At 34.5% G+C, this 16,792-nt stretch overlaps 1 protein-coding gene across 1 annotated transcript in view; it reads right to left on the bottom strand.

Moving 5' to 3' along the window:
* LOC136035493 (rab GTPase-activating protein 1-like) overlaps positions 1–16,792 on the bottom strand; it is a 285,782-nt gene that overhangs the window by 211,430 nt on the left and 57,560 nt on the right. Inside the window, exon 7 of the mRNA XM_065717324.1 lies at positions 7,236–7,357. Within this exon, the coding sequence (XP_065573396.1) occupies positions 7,236–7,357 (122 nt within the window). The remainder of the gene's footprint in view (positions 1–7,235; positions 7,358–16,792) is intronic.

Genomic DNA, 16,792 nt, shown 5'->3' with positions numbered 1-16,792 from the left:
TTCTAAATTCCCTAAAATTCTTGGAGTCTCTTATTTAGGTTTTCCTAATTCTTTTGAAAAGTCAAGTTGGTTAATAGCCAACCGAAGTACTTAACAAGCTAAATAACAAGCCAAATAAGCAAAGGTAAGCAGTGAACAAGACAAAAGTCAAACATTTATCTTAACATTATTAGATTTACATCCGAGAAACTGGTATCCATTTGGTACAAATAAGGTGGTTTTCGTTATATCATACGGAGGTTTTATGGTGTTTTTGAGGGGCCTTCCTCCCTCAAAGAATACTTCTAACTATATATTATTCATTGGTTTATCCATATATTCCCTACGGTTTGCCTCCTATGGAGCAGTAACTTCTTATGCCACTATAGAAGAGTAGAAGTTCTACAAAACAAAGCTGTTAGAACAATCGGTAGGTATAATCCGGATTTACATGACACCTGTGCTTGTCTTAGGTCCCAGGAAGTTCTTAATGTAAATCAGAGAAGAGATTACCAAGCTGCAGTATTTGTGTTTCAGTGTATGAAAGGTTTAACCTCTGCTGTTTTAAGAGTATTTATCAAATCAATTAGTGACCTGCATAATTATGGAACTAGGCAAAGTGATACTATAGTTGTTGATTTACGTCATGGTACCAGGTCTTCTTTTTCAATGAAACACCTTGGTCAATCTGTATGGAATGAGCTACCATTTTATTATTATTACCATTTTTATTATTACCATTACTACCGTTATTATTATTACCATTGAGCCTTTGGACGATGAAGGACGTACCTCAGTTTAAAAAGAATTTAAAAGATTATTTTTTGGGCAAAATTTGCTAAATCTTATTATGGATAATCGATTGAATAGGGGAGGAAAAGGAGATGGGAAGGTAAGGGTGGGCTAGGACTAAGATGGGGTTTGGAGGGCAGGGTTGGGGAGTGAAAGTTGAGCTTTGAAGAGAGATGGAGACTGGATTTGTTATTATTATTTTTTTTGTATTTTTATATATCAATTAGTATTTTTAATTCAGTTATTTATTTATTTATCAATTTTATCATATATATAGGTTATTCTTTATCTATTTTCGGTTTATTTATAATAGTTTTAATAATTAACTGAGGTTTACGTAATTAGTCAACAACGTGGGATTTCGCGCGACCACAAGCCTTCATAAGTTTTCTCCAGAGCGAAAGTGTTTTTTAAATTAATTATTTGTTTGTGAAAACTTATATGAACTCATATATATGAACTATCAAAGATACAATATATAACTATATAAGAGTGACATAAAAAATATATAAGAAACATATAAGAGTGAATAAAATATACAAATACATAACAGAGGAAAGGGGGATCACTATTTTTTTCGCAAGGCAAAAGGTTTTGTAAGACAATTACAATCGGTGCGTATCTTATTTAATTTCCCATAAGATGATTTTTAACTCGATATATAACATTATATATAACTCGATATATAACTCGATGATAACATTCGAACTTGAGGCACACCATGCAAGCGTGTATTCTTAATAATAACCAAAAAGTCTCGCTAACCAGTTGATTATAACAACTACTACTACTAATAACTAACTGTAGCACCAAGCTTCCTGAGGCCAACACTGCTACGCTCCTCCTACATACACAATACACGAACACAGCTCCTCCTATACTCTAGCCTATTCGAAGCCTCCCTCTTTATATCCACCCAAGAAATTTTTATTTTCCTTAATATCTTTTCCTACGACCTCCTCCCAATCCATTTCGGGACGACCTACTTTTCTTTTGGCCCTAGATGGTTGGCTGACGGAGAAGATCATCGAAATAGTAGGCTCTTTGAAATATAGCATGTATTATCAAAACATCGTGTGGAAATTACGTTTCCAACTGTCTAGAGTTACCTGTTTTTTTATATGCAATAGATGGAAAAAGAAACCAAGAATACAACAAAAAACCTTCATTTTAAGTAGAATAACTTGTTTTTGTTTTCTTATCAATAAAATATGGCCTACAGGCGCGGAAAGCACTAATTAATCTACAATAATAAGATATTTTCATACGCTAATAAAAGATCAAATAATTTGTCTACAACAAATAAACATGGCCAGGATTAACAGATAATTGGTTTTACAATAGTAATATTTAACGCATACTAATTTTTCTTGTAATCACATATCCTCTGATCAAGGCTGTATCAAGGGGGGGGGGGGGGGAGGTTACAGGGTTTCGGTCCCCCCTCCCCCTAAAAAGACCCACTCTAAAAAACGTGACAAAATGAATATAAACAAATTTTTTACATGTTTTAAAAGTTTTTTTGTAGTCCCCTCCCCGCAATCCTGGATGCGCCCTTGGCTCTGATGAACCGTCTTAGCATTGAGACTTTTTCTGGTTGGCCCAGAACTTAATGATAATTATATATATAGAACCAGTAATAATATTAGAATTCTTTCGTTAAAAGAAACTAAAGAAACATAGAAAGTTATCCAGCAGTATTCCATCTATTTACAGACGTAAATAGATGGTTCTGATTAACAAGTTAATGAACATACCTAATTTGTCGTAAAAAACTTGCAGAAACTAAAGTATTAAATTTGCTAACATAGTTCAAAAATGATACAAGGGGAAAACGGATATTCTCCATATCAATGCTAGACAACTGGTGATACAAAATCTGAACGGCTAGTATACTCTGAATTCACCCACAAATTTCCATTGGAAATTCTTCAATTTCAAAATCCCAAAAATTAAATCAAACCATATTATTTCTGCCAGGTGGATTTCTCTTTTACGTCCAAATTCGAGGGATCAGACCCCGCGGCTCTGTGCTTCCCTCCCCCCCTCCTATTAGAAAACCAAAACATTAAAAAAAAGTTCGGTTGAAATGGAGTACCTCTTGTTAAATGTCTCCTTACAGTGTGTTGGGATAGACTCCTCTTAACAGTGTGGGATCCTGTTACAGTGTTACAGTGTGGGACAGTGTGGGATCCTTACAGTGTGTTGGGATAGACTCCTCTTAACAGTGTGGGATCCTTACAGTGTGGGATCCTGTTACAGTGTTACAGTGTGGGACAGTGTGGGATCCTGTTACAGTGTTACAGTGTGGGATCCTTACATTGTGGGATCCTTACGTTGGGATCCTTACAGTGTGTTGGGATAGACTCCTCTTAACAGTGTGGGATCCTTACAGTGTGGGATCCTGTTACAGTGTTACAGTGTGGGACAGTGTGGGATCCTTACAGTGTGGGGTCCTTACGTTGGGATCCTTACAGTGTGTTGGGATAGACTCCTCTTAACCTGTTTGAACCAGAAATTCAGTAGCCTGTTTAAGATTTTACCAGTTCAGTTGGCAAACATTAGCCAGTAAAAATTATACATCAATAAGTAATAGCCAACTATAAATTTCTACATACATCATTCTTTTCATGTCACTTCCTTATTCCCTTTTTATAATTTTGTTTTAATAATTCTGATTGAACATTTGTTAAAATAATTTCTAGAGCCACCCTTTCAAATTTTCCCATCCTATACCATCTAAACTCTGATTTTATTTCCTCCTTTCAGATCTTAGTTTGATTTTATAACAAGACAGCAATTGATAAATAGCTCATTAATTGCAATAGATTATATAAGTAGTGAGCTCTGGTATTTACTTGTTTCCAAAATAGATGGTGCCACTGATTTAGCTAATACCGAAATTAATTCCAAAACAAATTAGAATAATAATAACAACATACGACAATCATTTCAACACATGGGTGTGTTTTTTTAGTTTTGTTGAAAATACTTAATCAATCAATCAATCATTTAATTAATAATAAAACACTATTACAAACATAAAAGAAAAAAAAATTATGCATGGAAATAGATGTTATAGCTGATTTCGTAAAGTTTCGTAAAACGAAAGCCTCTGGAAAATCTTCCCGTGAACGTATATTATACGTGTATATGCCACTTATAAATGAGTCGAAAGAAAAATTCGGGGGGGGAGGTCAAATCTGGTACCCCACCCTCTGAATAAAGTCGTGACATTATTTACTCCAATACAAATCGAAGTAATGAAAAATGGAAAGATGAGATTGGGTAGAAAAAAATTATAAATACAAAAGCTTTATATGTAGTCTGCAAAAGAAGCCCATATGAATTTTTGGAATCTGATAATTTCTTTTTTATTCAATAAGTAAATTCTTCTAATTTTTAGGCCAACTTTTAGGAACTTGTTTAAATCAACTTTAAGATCAGCTAAAATATTTAAAAGACAGTGAAATGTTTTAACGCAAGGGCTTAGAAGAAAAAAAACAAAATTGACAATGAATCTAAAAACCCCATTAAGTGAAAAAACATAGCTGTGAAAACCTGAGACTTCGTACAGCTTGAATAATTAACCCAAATAAATTCTTCACAGGCAATTCTTCACAATTCTTTCAAACTTCATAATTTTTTATATCCGATAAGTCGATTATACTAATTACAATTCAATTTAAACAAAACAGAAGCATGAACCTGTTTAGTAAATTTCCCCCGGAGTGGTGTTCATGTTTTTGGTGTAAATTAGAGAACAGCTTCTCAAAATATCGTCAATGAATGACAATCGTGCCCTGAATGCCATGACAACGTGCAATGAATGACAATGAGTGACAAAATATCTTGATGAAACTCACGATTTACAATATCTTTGTTTTTTTTACATTTTTCGTACACTCCTGTAACAACATAATGATAAAAATTCTTAATTTTATTGATTTTGTCCTGTCTTTTCTTTGAGCTTATTACACCTAAGGAGGCCCATCTCCTTACTCTATTTCGGAGGGATGTAATTCTTAGGGGCTGGGGGACACCATCCTCTTCAACTGTCTTTATTTAATGTCTTTTCACTTGTATTTTTCTATGGATTTGAATTTTTTGAGCATACACCCCTGAGTTTTCCGGACATACTTACTCTATTTAAAGGTGGATTTTTTGGGGGCTTTGGGGAACCCCGTTCTATGTATATTCTTTTTTCTGATTATTTTTTTTTTAATCTCAACCTTTATTTTGCTTATTTTTAATTTTTCGAAACGCGTATGAAATGTGTAAAAAAAATCAAAGATATTGTAAATCGTGAGTTCTAGTTTCTCTTTAGTACCAGCCAAGTAGCTAACTAAAGTACATATCTGCAGAAACTCTCAAATAATTTTCGGAATTTCTACAGCAAAAGCTACTTCTAAGATTCCCATATCAAAAATTGCAACCTGAATTTCAAAGCAAAAACAAAAATTAGTATAGACGTTCACCACTAGATTGGTGCCATAATTAAACAGAAATACGATGAATTTCTTACCAGCCCGCCCCAGATAAACTTTGAGGTTTTTCAGATGGATTCCAATATGTTTTCAATGATTCTACATCATATTGCCGCAAAACCAGTGGAACGTCATAGAACATTAATATTTTTGTATGAGAATAGTTTTTTCAGGGCATCGATTTTTTGCAAGCATCACAGCTAATTTTTTTTATTTGAAAAAAAAACACCTCCACTTCTATCATTGACGACAAGTTTACAGGAAAATTTATTTTAAACCATATACGTCACATACGATTTTCTTTTTTTAATTACGATTAAATAGCATCCAAGCTAGACACACTTCAAAACACTATATACTACAGAAAGCCATTTCACAAAAACGCTCCACAGTATGAAAAAAGTCTTCCCCCCACAGAAAGCACTTCTTACTTTTCCAGACTTTCTTACATTTAAGGTTTTTTCCAAATGGTGGTCCGTCATGCATCCAACACAAAAAGGACACACCAAAACACAAAAAAGGAGAATAATAAAAAACAACAATCATTAATAAAAAAAACTAGTCAATTTCAATAATAAAAATAACAAAACAGAAAGAAAACATTTTATCATTATAATTCTCTGTTATATAAATTATATACGCAACATACAAAAAAAAAATATTAAAGAAAACAACATTGATAACACATTCTAAATTTACCGTTCAACTTTTCTCTATAATCTTCTACAAAATAACATATCTCTATCTCATAATATATTCTCTAGAATAAATCTTCTACAACCGACTCCATCCACTCAAAATAATAATAGTAATTTATTTTAAACCCAAAGCATATACAAAGATTGCACTTGTTGAGCATAAAAAAAGAAAAAAAAGAAAAAAAACACATATATCAGATCTAAAAAAAAGTTTAAAGAGCAGAATAAATAAAGAAAAAAAAAACATCCCACACTCAAACGCAAGAAAATTATTTACGAAAAAAGGTTGCTAAGACGGTTGACCGGCCCAAGACTTTAGACTGAAACAAACAAAAAAGCAAAACCACTTACTACTGAAAAAAAAACTGATAAAGCGGTGGTGTGGAGAAATACGGATACAAGCGGTATTTGAAAGCTTTCTGTGTAGTACTTCCAATTTTACTGTAATATCGAAAACAAGAAACTTCTTAATAGGAACCCGATTTTTTGTCCAAGGAGGAAGAAATATGAAAAATTTGAAAATAATTAATCTGGATTCTTTTTAATCCTTTTTTGTTAAGAAAAATTAAGAGAATCCACTTATCCCTTCTATTTTTGGCTTTCACTTCACTCTCAGAATAGAGAGCTGTTTGAACTTGATGCAATTATGGCACAAAAAAAACTAATTTTTACTTAATTTTACTTCAATTTTTACTTAATATACTTAATTTTTACTTTAATTTTACAATAACGATTTTATTCCTTTGCGGAAAAGGGAAAGACAAAAAATGTATATTTTGGTTTTGCGTCTCCATGTTCAGTAAAATGAAATTTGCATTCCCTGATAGAAAAAACAATTACAAAGCTTGAAAAAACGCCAAGTGACACCAAACACTAGATAGCGTTGAAAGTTCTTAAGCCGGACTGGCCAAGAACGAGCCTAGTCAGTTCCTCAGTTCTTTGGTGTTCTCATTGAAGTAACTCTAATAGCTTCTTTTCCCTACGCGGATTAGTAGCGACTATTGAATTTATTATTATTGGTAATGGTTTTATTTGTTTTTAGTTTAGTGTAGTTTCTTTTGATCGTGTGCTGAGGATGCCTAGTTTAGATACAGGCGAAATATCCACGTTATTTTAGTATTTCATCTCTTTTCTCTCTACTGGCCGCAGTCTCATTCGAGGTTTTTTTTCGGAGTTTTACACTAGATAGCGTTGAAGGTTATTTTACTATAGCCCTAAAGCACAAAGTTAAAAACTTAAAATTTTAAATAAAAGTATCAAAAAAGAAAGAAATACTTACTTGAGTAAGTGTTAAAGTGAAATGTTCAAAATGATGTTTCCTACTGATGTACCAAAATTTTTCACTCTGTGGAAATATTTTGAGTTTCGTCTCGATGTCGAACCGAACAGGTTCACGTATACCTGGAAATATATTAGAATAGCTATATTCTAATATATAGAAATGATGTAAAGAAATAATGTATAGAAATGTATTAGAAAATGTATTAGAACAATGCAGAGTAACAAGAAAAGATACAATCAACACCTTTAGGAGTCAAAGTAACAGAAATCTGGAAAAAAATCGTAGTGAAAGAGGGCCTCACTACTTTGATGCACTACTTTGGAGAAAATTCTATCACTCACCCTTTTGTGACCGTTTTCAGTATTTAAATGCTATATTATTACTAACGACTGATTAGAGCATAAAACCCCCTGAGGTGAATAAATAACCAAACCATATCAGTTTCTTGACCATCAGTTTCTAAGCAATCAGTTTCTAAGCAATATTGCTCAAGGGAGAAGAGGACCTTGCTCAAGGGACCTTGCTACAGGAGAGTTCGCACCGCGTTCCCCCAATTTTTCAGTCAAGGCTGTAGCTACGATTCAATTAAGAGATATAAAATTAAAAAACAAGTTTTTTCATCGGAAAGTAAGGAGCAATATTTAAACTTAAAACGAACAGAAATTATCAAGTGTGGAATGCCCCCTCATCCACACTTCACTCTTTACACAAAAGTTTTTAGTGCTTTTAAAAAAGCTTTCTATAGTTCTAATTAAACGAACCTTTGTTTTTCAGGAGTCGTACTTAAAGAACTGGGACAAAATTCAAACTTAAAAAACTGGGACAAAATTCAAACTTTGCCGTAAAGAGAGAGGTGTTGAGGAGGGGGCCATCCCCTTCATATACGTAATAATTCATGTTCGTTTTAAGTTTTAATGTTGCTCCTTACTTTCAGTTGAAAAAAAAAACATGTTTTTTATCATTTAATTTCTGACCGTTTTTAAGTAATGCCAGGAAATCTGGCCCCACCTCCACGGAGAAATTCCCCTCCCAACTGAAATATCCTCTAGACAATTCAATCCCGGGGAAATTTACCCCGGACAATTACCCTTAAAAACACCCGAGCGTAAAATTGAGACGGAAAAGAGAAAGCAAGATATTTAAAAAGAATTTTGTATGGGAATTCTGGCAAATTCCCTTATTGAATAATTTCTCCTCACCAGTTACATCCCCTGGAAACTTCCCTCGTAATAGAAAATTCCCCCGTGGGAAAACCTCCAGCAAAAATTTCACCCCCCCCCCCCCACAAGAAAATGTATACATATTTAACAATAAAAAATACTATGTGCAAAAAATGGGCAAATTTCATGACTTGGATACCTTTACCCTGGGCTTATGGGGGGTGGGCATGCTACATCCAAACGCACAATCAACTGTGATGAACAAAATAGCATGATCTTAAAATTTTGATTCGACAACTTTGGGGGACAAGGGGCGAGGGAGGGCGAGGTTCCCCTCCAATCTTTTTACACTTAAAAAGGGCACTAGAACTTTCAGTTTCCGTTAAAATGAGCCATAGCACAATATTCAAAGACGATTGGATTGCTACGATCACCCCTGGGAAAAACAAACCAACAAAAATATAATAAACACGCATCCCCGATCTTTCTTCTGGCAAAAAATAGAAAATTCCCACATTTTTGCTGATAGGAGCTTGAAAGCACTGAGTGGGGTTTTTAGGGATGTTTCCGCCTTTTTTCGAAAATCAGGTAAATTTTCTCAGGCTCGTAGCCTTTGATTGGTAAGACTAAACTTAATGAAACTTACATATTTAAAATCAGCATAATAAGCCGATTATTTTGATATATCTATGGGTATCAAAATTCCATTTTTTAGAGTTACTGTTACTATTGATCCGGGTCGCTCCTTACTTACAGTTCGTTACCACGAACTGTTTGATAATAAAACAGCTGAAAACGTAGAAGCAATTTAAAATAAAAGTAGATAATTGCCACAAAGCAACAAAAAATTAAACATTCTGCGTGGAAGAACTGAACTATCTCCCATAATGTACCGCAAAGCAGAACTACACTGAAAAGTTTCCCTACCGTTAGTAATAGGGTGAGGGGTGACTATTATTCTCTTCGTACTACCCGTCCGAAAAACAAAATTTGGAGTTCAATTCTTTTTAATCATAACTAAAACTTAGCTACATAGTAAGTTAGTATGTCTACAGATTGATGCATCCAGTACATATATTAGTTAACCATCCCTAACACTATCTAAGTTAGTAACAACTTAGAATACACATCACATAATTATAAATAAATGATGCAACACAAATAAATAAAATAATAATATGAAATAATAATAATAAAATAACATAAATAAATATAAAATATAAAAATAAAATAATATAAATAAATATAAAATAGTTATAAAATAATATAAAATAAAATAATATAAAATAAAATAATAATAAAATAATAATGAAATAATAATAATATAAATGATGCAACACAAATAAAAAACTTGCAAAAAAGCCAACAAATTTCTTGGACAGTACAACATTTCGTCATCAAAATTGATACTACTGTCATTAACCAACCATCCCTAACACCTAACAGACTAAAACTTAAACTAATTCTTTACTAAAATAAAACTAAACTAAATAAAAATAGAATTAACTAAACTAAAAAAACTAAACTAAAAAAAAACTAAACTAAAATAAAAACTAAACTAAAAATTAAAACTAATTCTTTTTTGCTGTATGACCCTCCCTTTATTTGTTTTTCTAATCTCGATTCTGCTTTACTCACGCAATGAACAGCATAAAACATGGAAGGTAAACTCTGAGCCTGCCCTTAGTTTCTCTTTCCCCCTCCTCTTCGTAATTCTTTTATTACGCAATTTATGGGGTGAATTTACACATTTTAGCCCTTTTGGTAAGCAATTCGGACATCCGAATGATCTTACTGTAAATTTACCGAAGTATGTGGTAGTCTATAAATGCATTAGTTAATTCCTGATTTTGGTAACCTTTTGGTAAGCAATTCAGACATTTAATTGATCTTACTGTAAATTTACCGAAGTCTGTGGTAGTCCATAAATGCATTAGTTAATTTCTGATTTTGGTTGGTAAGCAATTCAGACATTCGATTGATCTTACTGTAAATTTACCGAAGTCTGTGGTAGTCTATAAATGCATTAGTTAATTCCTGATTTTAAAAACATTTAATTCTTTGGAGGCAACTATCTCAGTTAGATATTATAAATACAGTTAATAAGTCTATATGTCATGATAACATTGATATGCATATTTAAGTCTACCGGCTGTTAGTAAATATTTTTATGAACTAAGGAAGGTTGTCACGCAAGAAGAATAAAAATTTTAGAGGTTCCCAAGCGAGCATGGATGTTTCCAGTGCTTCACCTCAATATTCGGGGTATTTGTTAGTCAACTGATCTAAGACAAACTTTGTGTCATAGGGGCGACAGTCAGACCTGTAGAGGCTCCACGGAAGGTCACTGCCGAATCTGCTATGGTCACCAAAGAAAGCGTTAAGGAGTAATACTACTAGCGCTCACGTCCTCAGGGGTTTATTTCACTATTCTTCATTGATGTCACAAGATATTACGAACACTGCCTAATGTTATCAAGTCGTGTGAGAAATTTATGAATTTTCGGCTGGTCATTTTCGGCTACAAGCTGTAACAATTTACTCGACGAAGGATGACCATGGTAATCTTGCGTTGCATAAGCATCATGATCCTTACTTATTCAGTAAGGACTGATGTATCTTGGAATTATTAGGGTATTTCTGAGTCGATGTTTATTGCTACTAGACATCGATATAAAAATCTAGTTAAAGGCAATATATTTGAACCTTCTCGTGGCTCTGTTCCTCCATTTCTATACATCCGTGCAGTAAATAATAATTTACTGGAAACTATACTTAAGAGTTCAAACCAACCAATCATTACGGAAGACTTTAATTGACTTCAGGTCTTCAACTACTGTAGTCCAACTCATTGCAGGGACTCTTCCTAGAGTCCCTGAAAAATAAATCCAAAGTCCCAGAGTCCAGAAAAATAAAATCCCTAAAAATGTGGAAAGAAAAGAAAAACGTTCTGTTCTATGTAAATCATGCTTGTTTATAAAAACAAAAAAGAAAAACAAATAGACCTTTGATATGTATTGATACATTAAAAGAAGCCCTTTTTTGTCTCAATTTATTTATGTTTGAATAGTCATACAAGCCTTATGTGTGTTTAGCATATGAAGAAAAAGGCACTTGTTCACTTGTTCAGAGCATATGAAGAAAAAGGCACTTGTGGCACTTGTTCAGAAAGTGCCAGACCCGAAACCAATACTGAATTTTCATCCCTATACAAAAATTATTGAATATAATACAAAATACTGATACAAATTACTGAATTACAATACCTTATACAAAATACAAATACCTTATACAAAAACACTGAATTTTCATCCTTATAAAAAAATGGGCCATAAGCCAGCTAACTATCAGTCAATAACTGCATATGTTTTGTAAAAGTATTTGAAAGGGTGAAGCTTTCTCGTCTTAATACTTTTCAAGTATCTCTTGATACTTGATTTAGATAAAAATTTCTAAATTTGTTGCATTACAAGCTAAATCCGGAGTTGATTCTTGTTACTTGATCTTTGGATATTTATAAAACGTTTGATTCGTCAGTCAAAAGAATTAATCTGTGGATATTATCCTGTTTTGGGGAAATAGGAGGCGTGTCTCTTCGTTTGTCTGGTTCCGTTACTTCAATCTAAATGCCTCTGGAGAATTGAGGTAATCCGATGGACAGATTTTGTCAGCAATGACCTTCTGCTAGGTATAACTTCCCAGTTGCTCATTTACACCAGGCTGCCCAACGGAGATTTCGTTAGTTCAAATATCTTCTGCGACTGCCTGTCGATTCTGCCTGTCGACATTTTAGCTCGGATTCTTTATGACTTTGACGCAATCAGTGTCGGCTGAAAATGACCAAGAAGATAGCACAAGTTCCGATGGAATGGCAGTCTCTAGAAATTTCAGGACCAGACTGGTATTCTGGGGACAAATGAAGAGACCCTTGCTGCAGACCGCCCAGGTAGAGAAGGCTGATGACGCTCTCAACGCCACATCCGCATGAGGATTAAATAACTTTAATTTTGTTGCGCTTAAACTTGTTGGCCTGAAAGTAGCAACTACGGCTTTGGATTTTAATTGTTACTGTTTTTTGTAGATATTTATTTTATCATTATTCGAATTTATTTTATTGACATACTAATGTTAGCTTTAAGCTATTATGGTCAATAAGTATATCTATAATTAAAGAAAGACATGGAAGGTATAAGAGACTCGGAAGGCTCTTAACAGCGGGTATGGAGCATAGAAAAACATTTCTATATTATTGGGGATGAGGTTGATCAGGATTGTTTCTCGGCTGAATGGAATATTCATAAGTTCTTTCGAAGTGTATATTTTGTGAAATAACAAAGGCTGCAGCGAGTTAGATAGATTAGATTATGTCAGTGTGGCAATTTATTTTTGTATGGAACAGTTTTTTGTTACCACAACACCTTGAGTTTATATAAATTTTATTTTGTTGTATTATAAATAATCTTACTTTTCCGGTAAAAAGAAAAACCTGCAATTTACTCTCATTTTTTAATCTTTCTGTGCCCATAATATATTAACTATCTTTAATTGTGTTCCACGCCTACTAACATTTAACATTTTACATTCAAGCTTTTGATGATGATTAAACCAATGGAACTCCCAGTAAAATAGAGTCCAATGTTTGTATAAATTAGTGGGTAAGAATGAGATGGACTTGATACAATCTGCCTTTAACCTAAATATTCCTTTATTTCACCAAGTTTCTCAAGCTTCTTGTAAAATTTTCAGAAATCCTTTGGGTTCTACTAGTAGGACAAAGGACAGTCATGTCAGAATTTCAGGCGTTCTTCGTCAGGGAAATTTACCGTTTAAGGGCCATATCAATCTCATGAAGGTTTGAGGAAAATGTTTAACAGATTTCTCCTGGCTCAATACCGTCTCATGCCTCTTACTCCCTGAATACATGGATGACAAATTTATTCTTTTCAGAAATGAGTTCTAAGAGTGAATGGATATACATAAAGAAATATATAAAAGAAACTGATATATTATAGAACTAGCTGTTGGGGTGGCGCTTCGCGCCACCCCAACACCTAGTTGGTGGGGGCGCTTCGCGCCCCCCAAGCCCCCCGCGCACGTAATTCTTTACGCGCCATATTAGTTACGTGCCATTGTAGTAGTGTCCCTGTGTCCCACCTGTGAATATAGATATATATATATATATATATATATATATATATATATATATATATATATATATATATATATATATATATATATATATATATATATATATATATATATATAAATAAGTTGTCTGTGTGTGTGTGTGTGTCTGTCGAGTGATGTCATGTTTGTATGTCGACTGACGTCATTATAAGGATTGAGCTGTATGCGTCATGAAGTTGTTTGTCGACTGACGTCATGTTTGTCAACTAATGAAATTACATACCGGGACACCGGGACACAAATGACGACCGGGACACAGGGAATATAAATGACGACCGGGAACCTCAAAGAGAAATTACAGACTGGGACACCCGGACACAAATAACGACCGGGACACAGGGAATATAAATGACGACCGAGACATAGGGACACAACTACAACGGGGACGCCGGGGGCACAGGCGGGATATATAAATGACGACCGGGACACAGGGATTGTTCGAATAGAAATTACAGACCGGGACACAAATGATGACCGGAACACCGGGACACAGGGAACATAAATGACGACCGGGACACTCAAAGAGAAATTACAAACTGGGATACCGGGACACAAATGACGACCGGGACACAGGGAATATAAATGACGACCGGGACACATCATTAGAATAATGAGGTATAGATATGAATACGGATTGTTTTTCTCATGGACAATTATATGTTGCATGTTCAAGAGTCAGTAAACCTGACAATCTATTTATATGCACAATAGGACAGCGAAGAATGTTGTATATTCGCATGTTTTACGTAGTTAAAAACATATATATATATATATATATATATATATATATATATATATATATATATATATATATATATATATATATATATATATATCTATCTCTATCTACAGGTGGGACACATGGACACAACTACTATGGCGCGTAACTAATATGGCGCGTAACGACTTACGCGCGCGGGGGGACTTGGGGGGCTTGGGGGGGGGGGGGGGGGTTGGGCGAAGCGCCCCACCAACTAGTATATATATATATATATATATATATATATATATATATATATATATATATATATATATATATATATATATATATATATATATATATATATATATTTATATTTAACTACGTAAAACTTGCGAATATACAACATTCTTTGCTGTCACATTGTCTGTCCATATAAATAGATCGTCAGATTTACCAACTCTTGAACATGCAACATAATAATTGTCCATCGGAAAACAATCCGTATTCAGATCTATACCGCATTTTTCTAACGATTGCCCTTGAGCTTTGTTGATGGTGATTGCTAATCGAACATTCCCTGTGTCCCCGTCGTCATTTATATATCCCCCTGTGCCCCCGGCGTCCCTGTTGTAGTTGTGTCTCTGTGTCCCGGTCGTCATTTGTGTCCCGGTATCCCAGTCTGTAATTTCTCTTTGAGTGTCCCGGTCGTCATTTATATTCCCTCTGTCCCGGTCGTCATTTGTGTCCCGGTCTGTAATTTCTCTTTGAGTGTTTTTTTAGTTTTTTACCTTTTTTCTTTTTTCAGTTTTCTTTTCTTCTTTATTTTTCAGCGTCACTATGAAATACATATCGCCGAACCTTTGTTTTTTTAACTAAAATCTGGTAGGCATTGATGACCTTATCCAAGTCAAAATCCCAAACCCAATCATCATCGCTATCATTTTCAGTTTTGATATGTTTTGACTCTCGCTGTCCAGGTGGATTTTCATCTAACTGGGCGGTTTTGCGTTCTTTAACCGCAAGCCTGTTTTCTTGCTGTTCTTGTGATTCCCCCGCACGCTCTCTGTTCTTACTTTCTCTATCAGCCGCAAGCCTGTTTTCTTGCTGTTCTTGTGATTCCTCGGCACGCTTTCTTTTCTTACTTTCTCTATCAGCAGCAAGTTTTGAATTAAACATTTTTCCGTCCACGATCTTCTTACAATTAAAAATTTGTCTTTTGAGCAGCTTCCTCGGCTGTTGCCATTGTAGGTTCTTCAGTCATTTTACAATTAAACATTTTTCCGTCCACGATCTTCTTACAATTAAAAATTTGTCTTTGAACGATTTTCTTAAATACCTTTAATGACGTCATCGTCACAACAAACATGACGACAACTAACTTCATGACGACATGACATGATGACATGACGTCACTCGACAGACACACAGACAGCTTATTTATATATATACTAGCTGTTGGGGTGGCGCGAAGCGCCACCCCAACACCTAGTTGGTGGGGCGCTTCGCGCCCCCCCCAAGCCCCCCGCGCGCGTAAGTCGTTACGCGCCATATTAGTTACGCGCCATTGTAGTTGTGTCCCTGTGTCCCATCTGTGAATATAGATAGATTTATATATGTGTTTCAAACTACGTAAAAATTGCGAATATACAACATTCTTGGCTTTCCCATTGTCTGTGCATATACAAAGCCGTATGTACTAATAATGACGTCATATACAAACGCTCTTTTTACAAACAAACAAACATGCATACACACAACTCGTTTTTATATAGATAGATAGATAGATAGATAGATACAATACAAATTAACTGCGTAAAACTTGCGAATATACAACATTCTTCGCTGTCCAATTGTTGCTGCATATAAATAGATTGTCAGGTTTACCGACCCTCGAACATGCAACGTACAATTGTCCATGGGAAAAACAATCAGTATTAAGATCTATACCACATTTTTCTAATGATTGACCTTGAGCTTTGTTAATGGTGATTGAAAATGCTAATCGAATTGGGAATTGCAATCTTTTAAATTGAAAAGGCAGATCCGTTGGAATCATGGGAATGCGAGGAATAAGAACAGCCTCACCCTCAAAAGGCCCTGTCAAGATTGTGGCCTCTATTAGGTTTTCCATTGTTTTTTTACGGCAAGTCGCGTGCCATTGCAAAGCTTTGGTGGGTTGATATTTCTTAAAAGTATTATTGGTACGCCTATTTTTAGTTGTAGCACGTGTGGTGGAAACCCTGAAAGATCCATGGAATTTAAAAATTCAGATGGATAATTAACCGCTTCATTTGGTTCCAAAACTGTGTCGACTGACTTGTAAAGGACTGCCTGGTCTCGAATCTTGGTCAAAACAATATTGTTGATTTCGTGGACGTCTATATTTTTGGGTGCGAGAATCGCTCTTTCACTTAGCCATTTATTATTTTTATAATTTTTTAGAATATTCGGAAATACTTTTTCAATCCATTCATTTTTGGACGTCACTAAATTATAGAAATCAG

Source organism: Artemia franciscana, chromosome 14, assembly GCF_032884065.1.
Source record: "Artemia franciscana chromosome 14, ASM3288406v1, whole genome shotgun sequence".
NCBI classification, from domain to species: Eukaryota; Metazoa; Arthropoda; class Branchiopoda; order Anostraca; family Artemiidae; genus Artemia; species Artemia franciscana.
The sequence above is the reverse complement of the archived record's forward strand: the minus strand, read 5'-3'. Positions and strand labels throughout refer to the sequence as shown.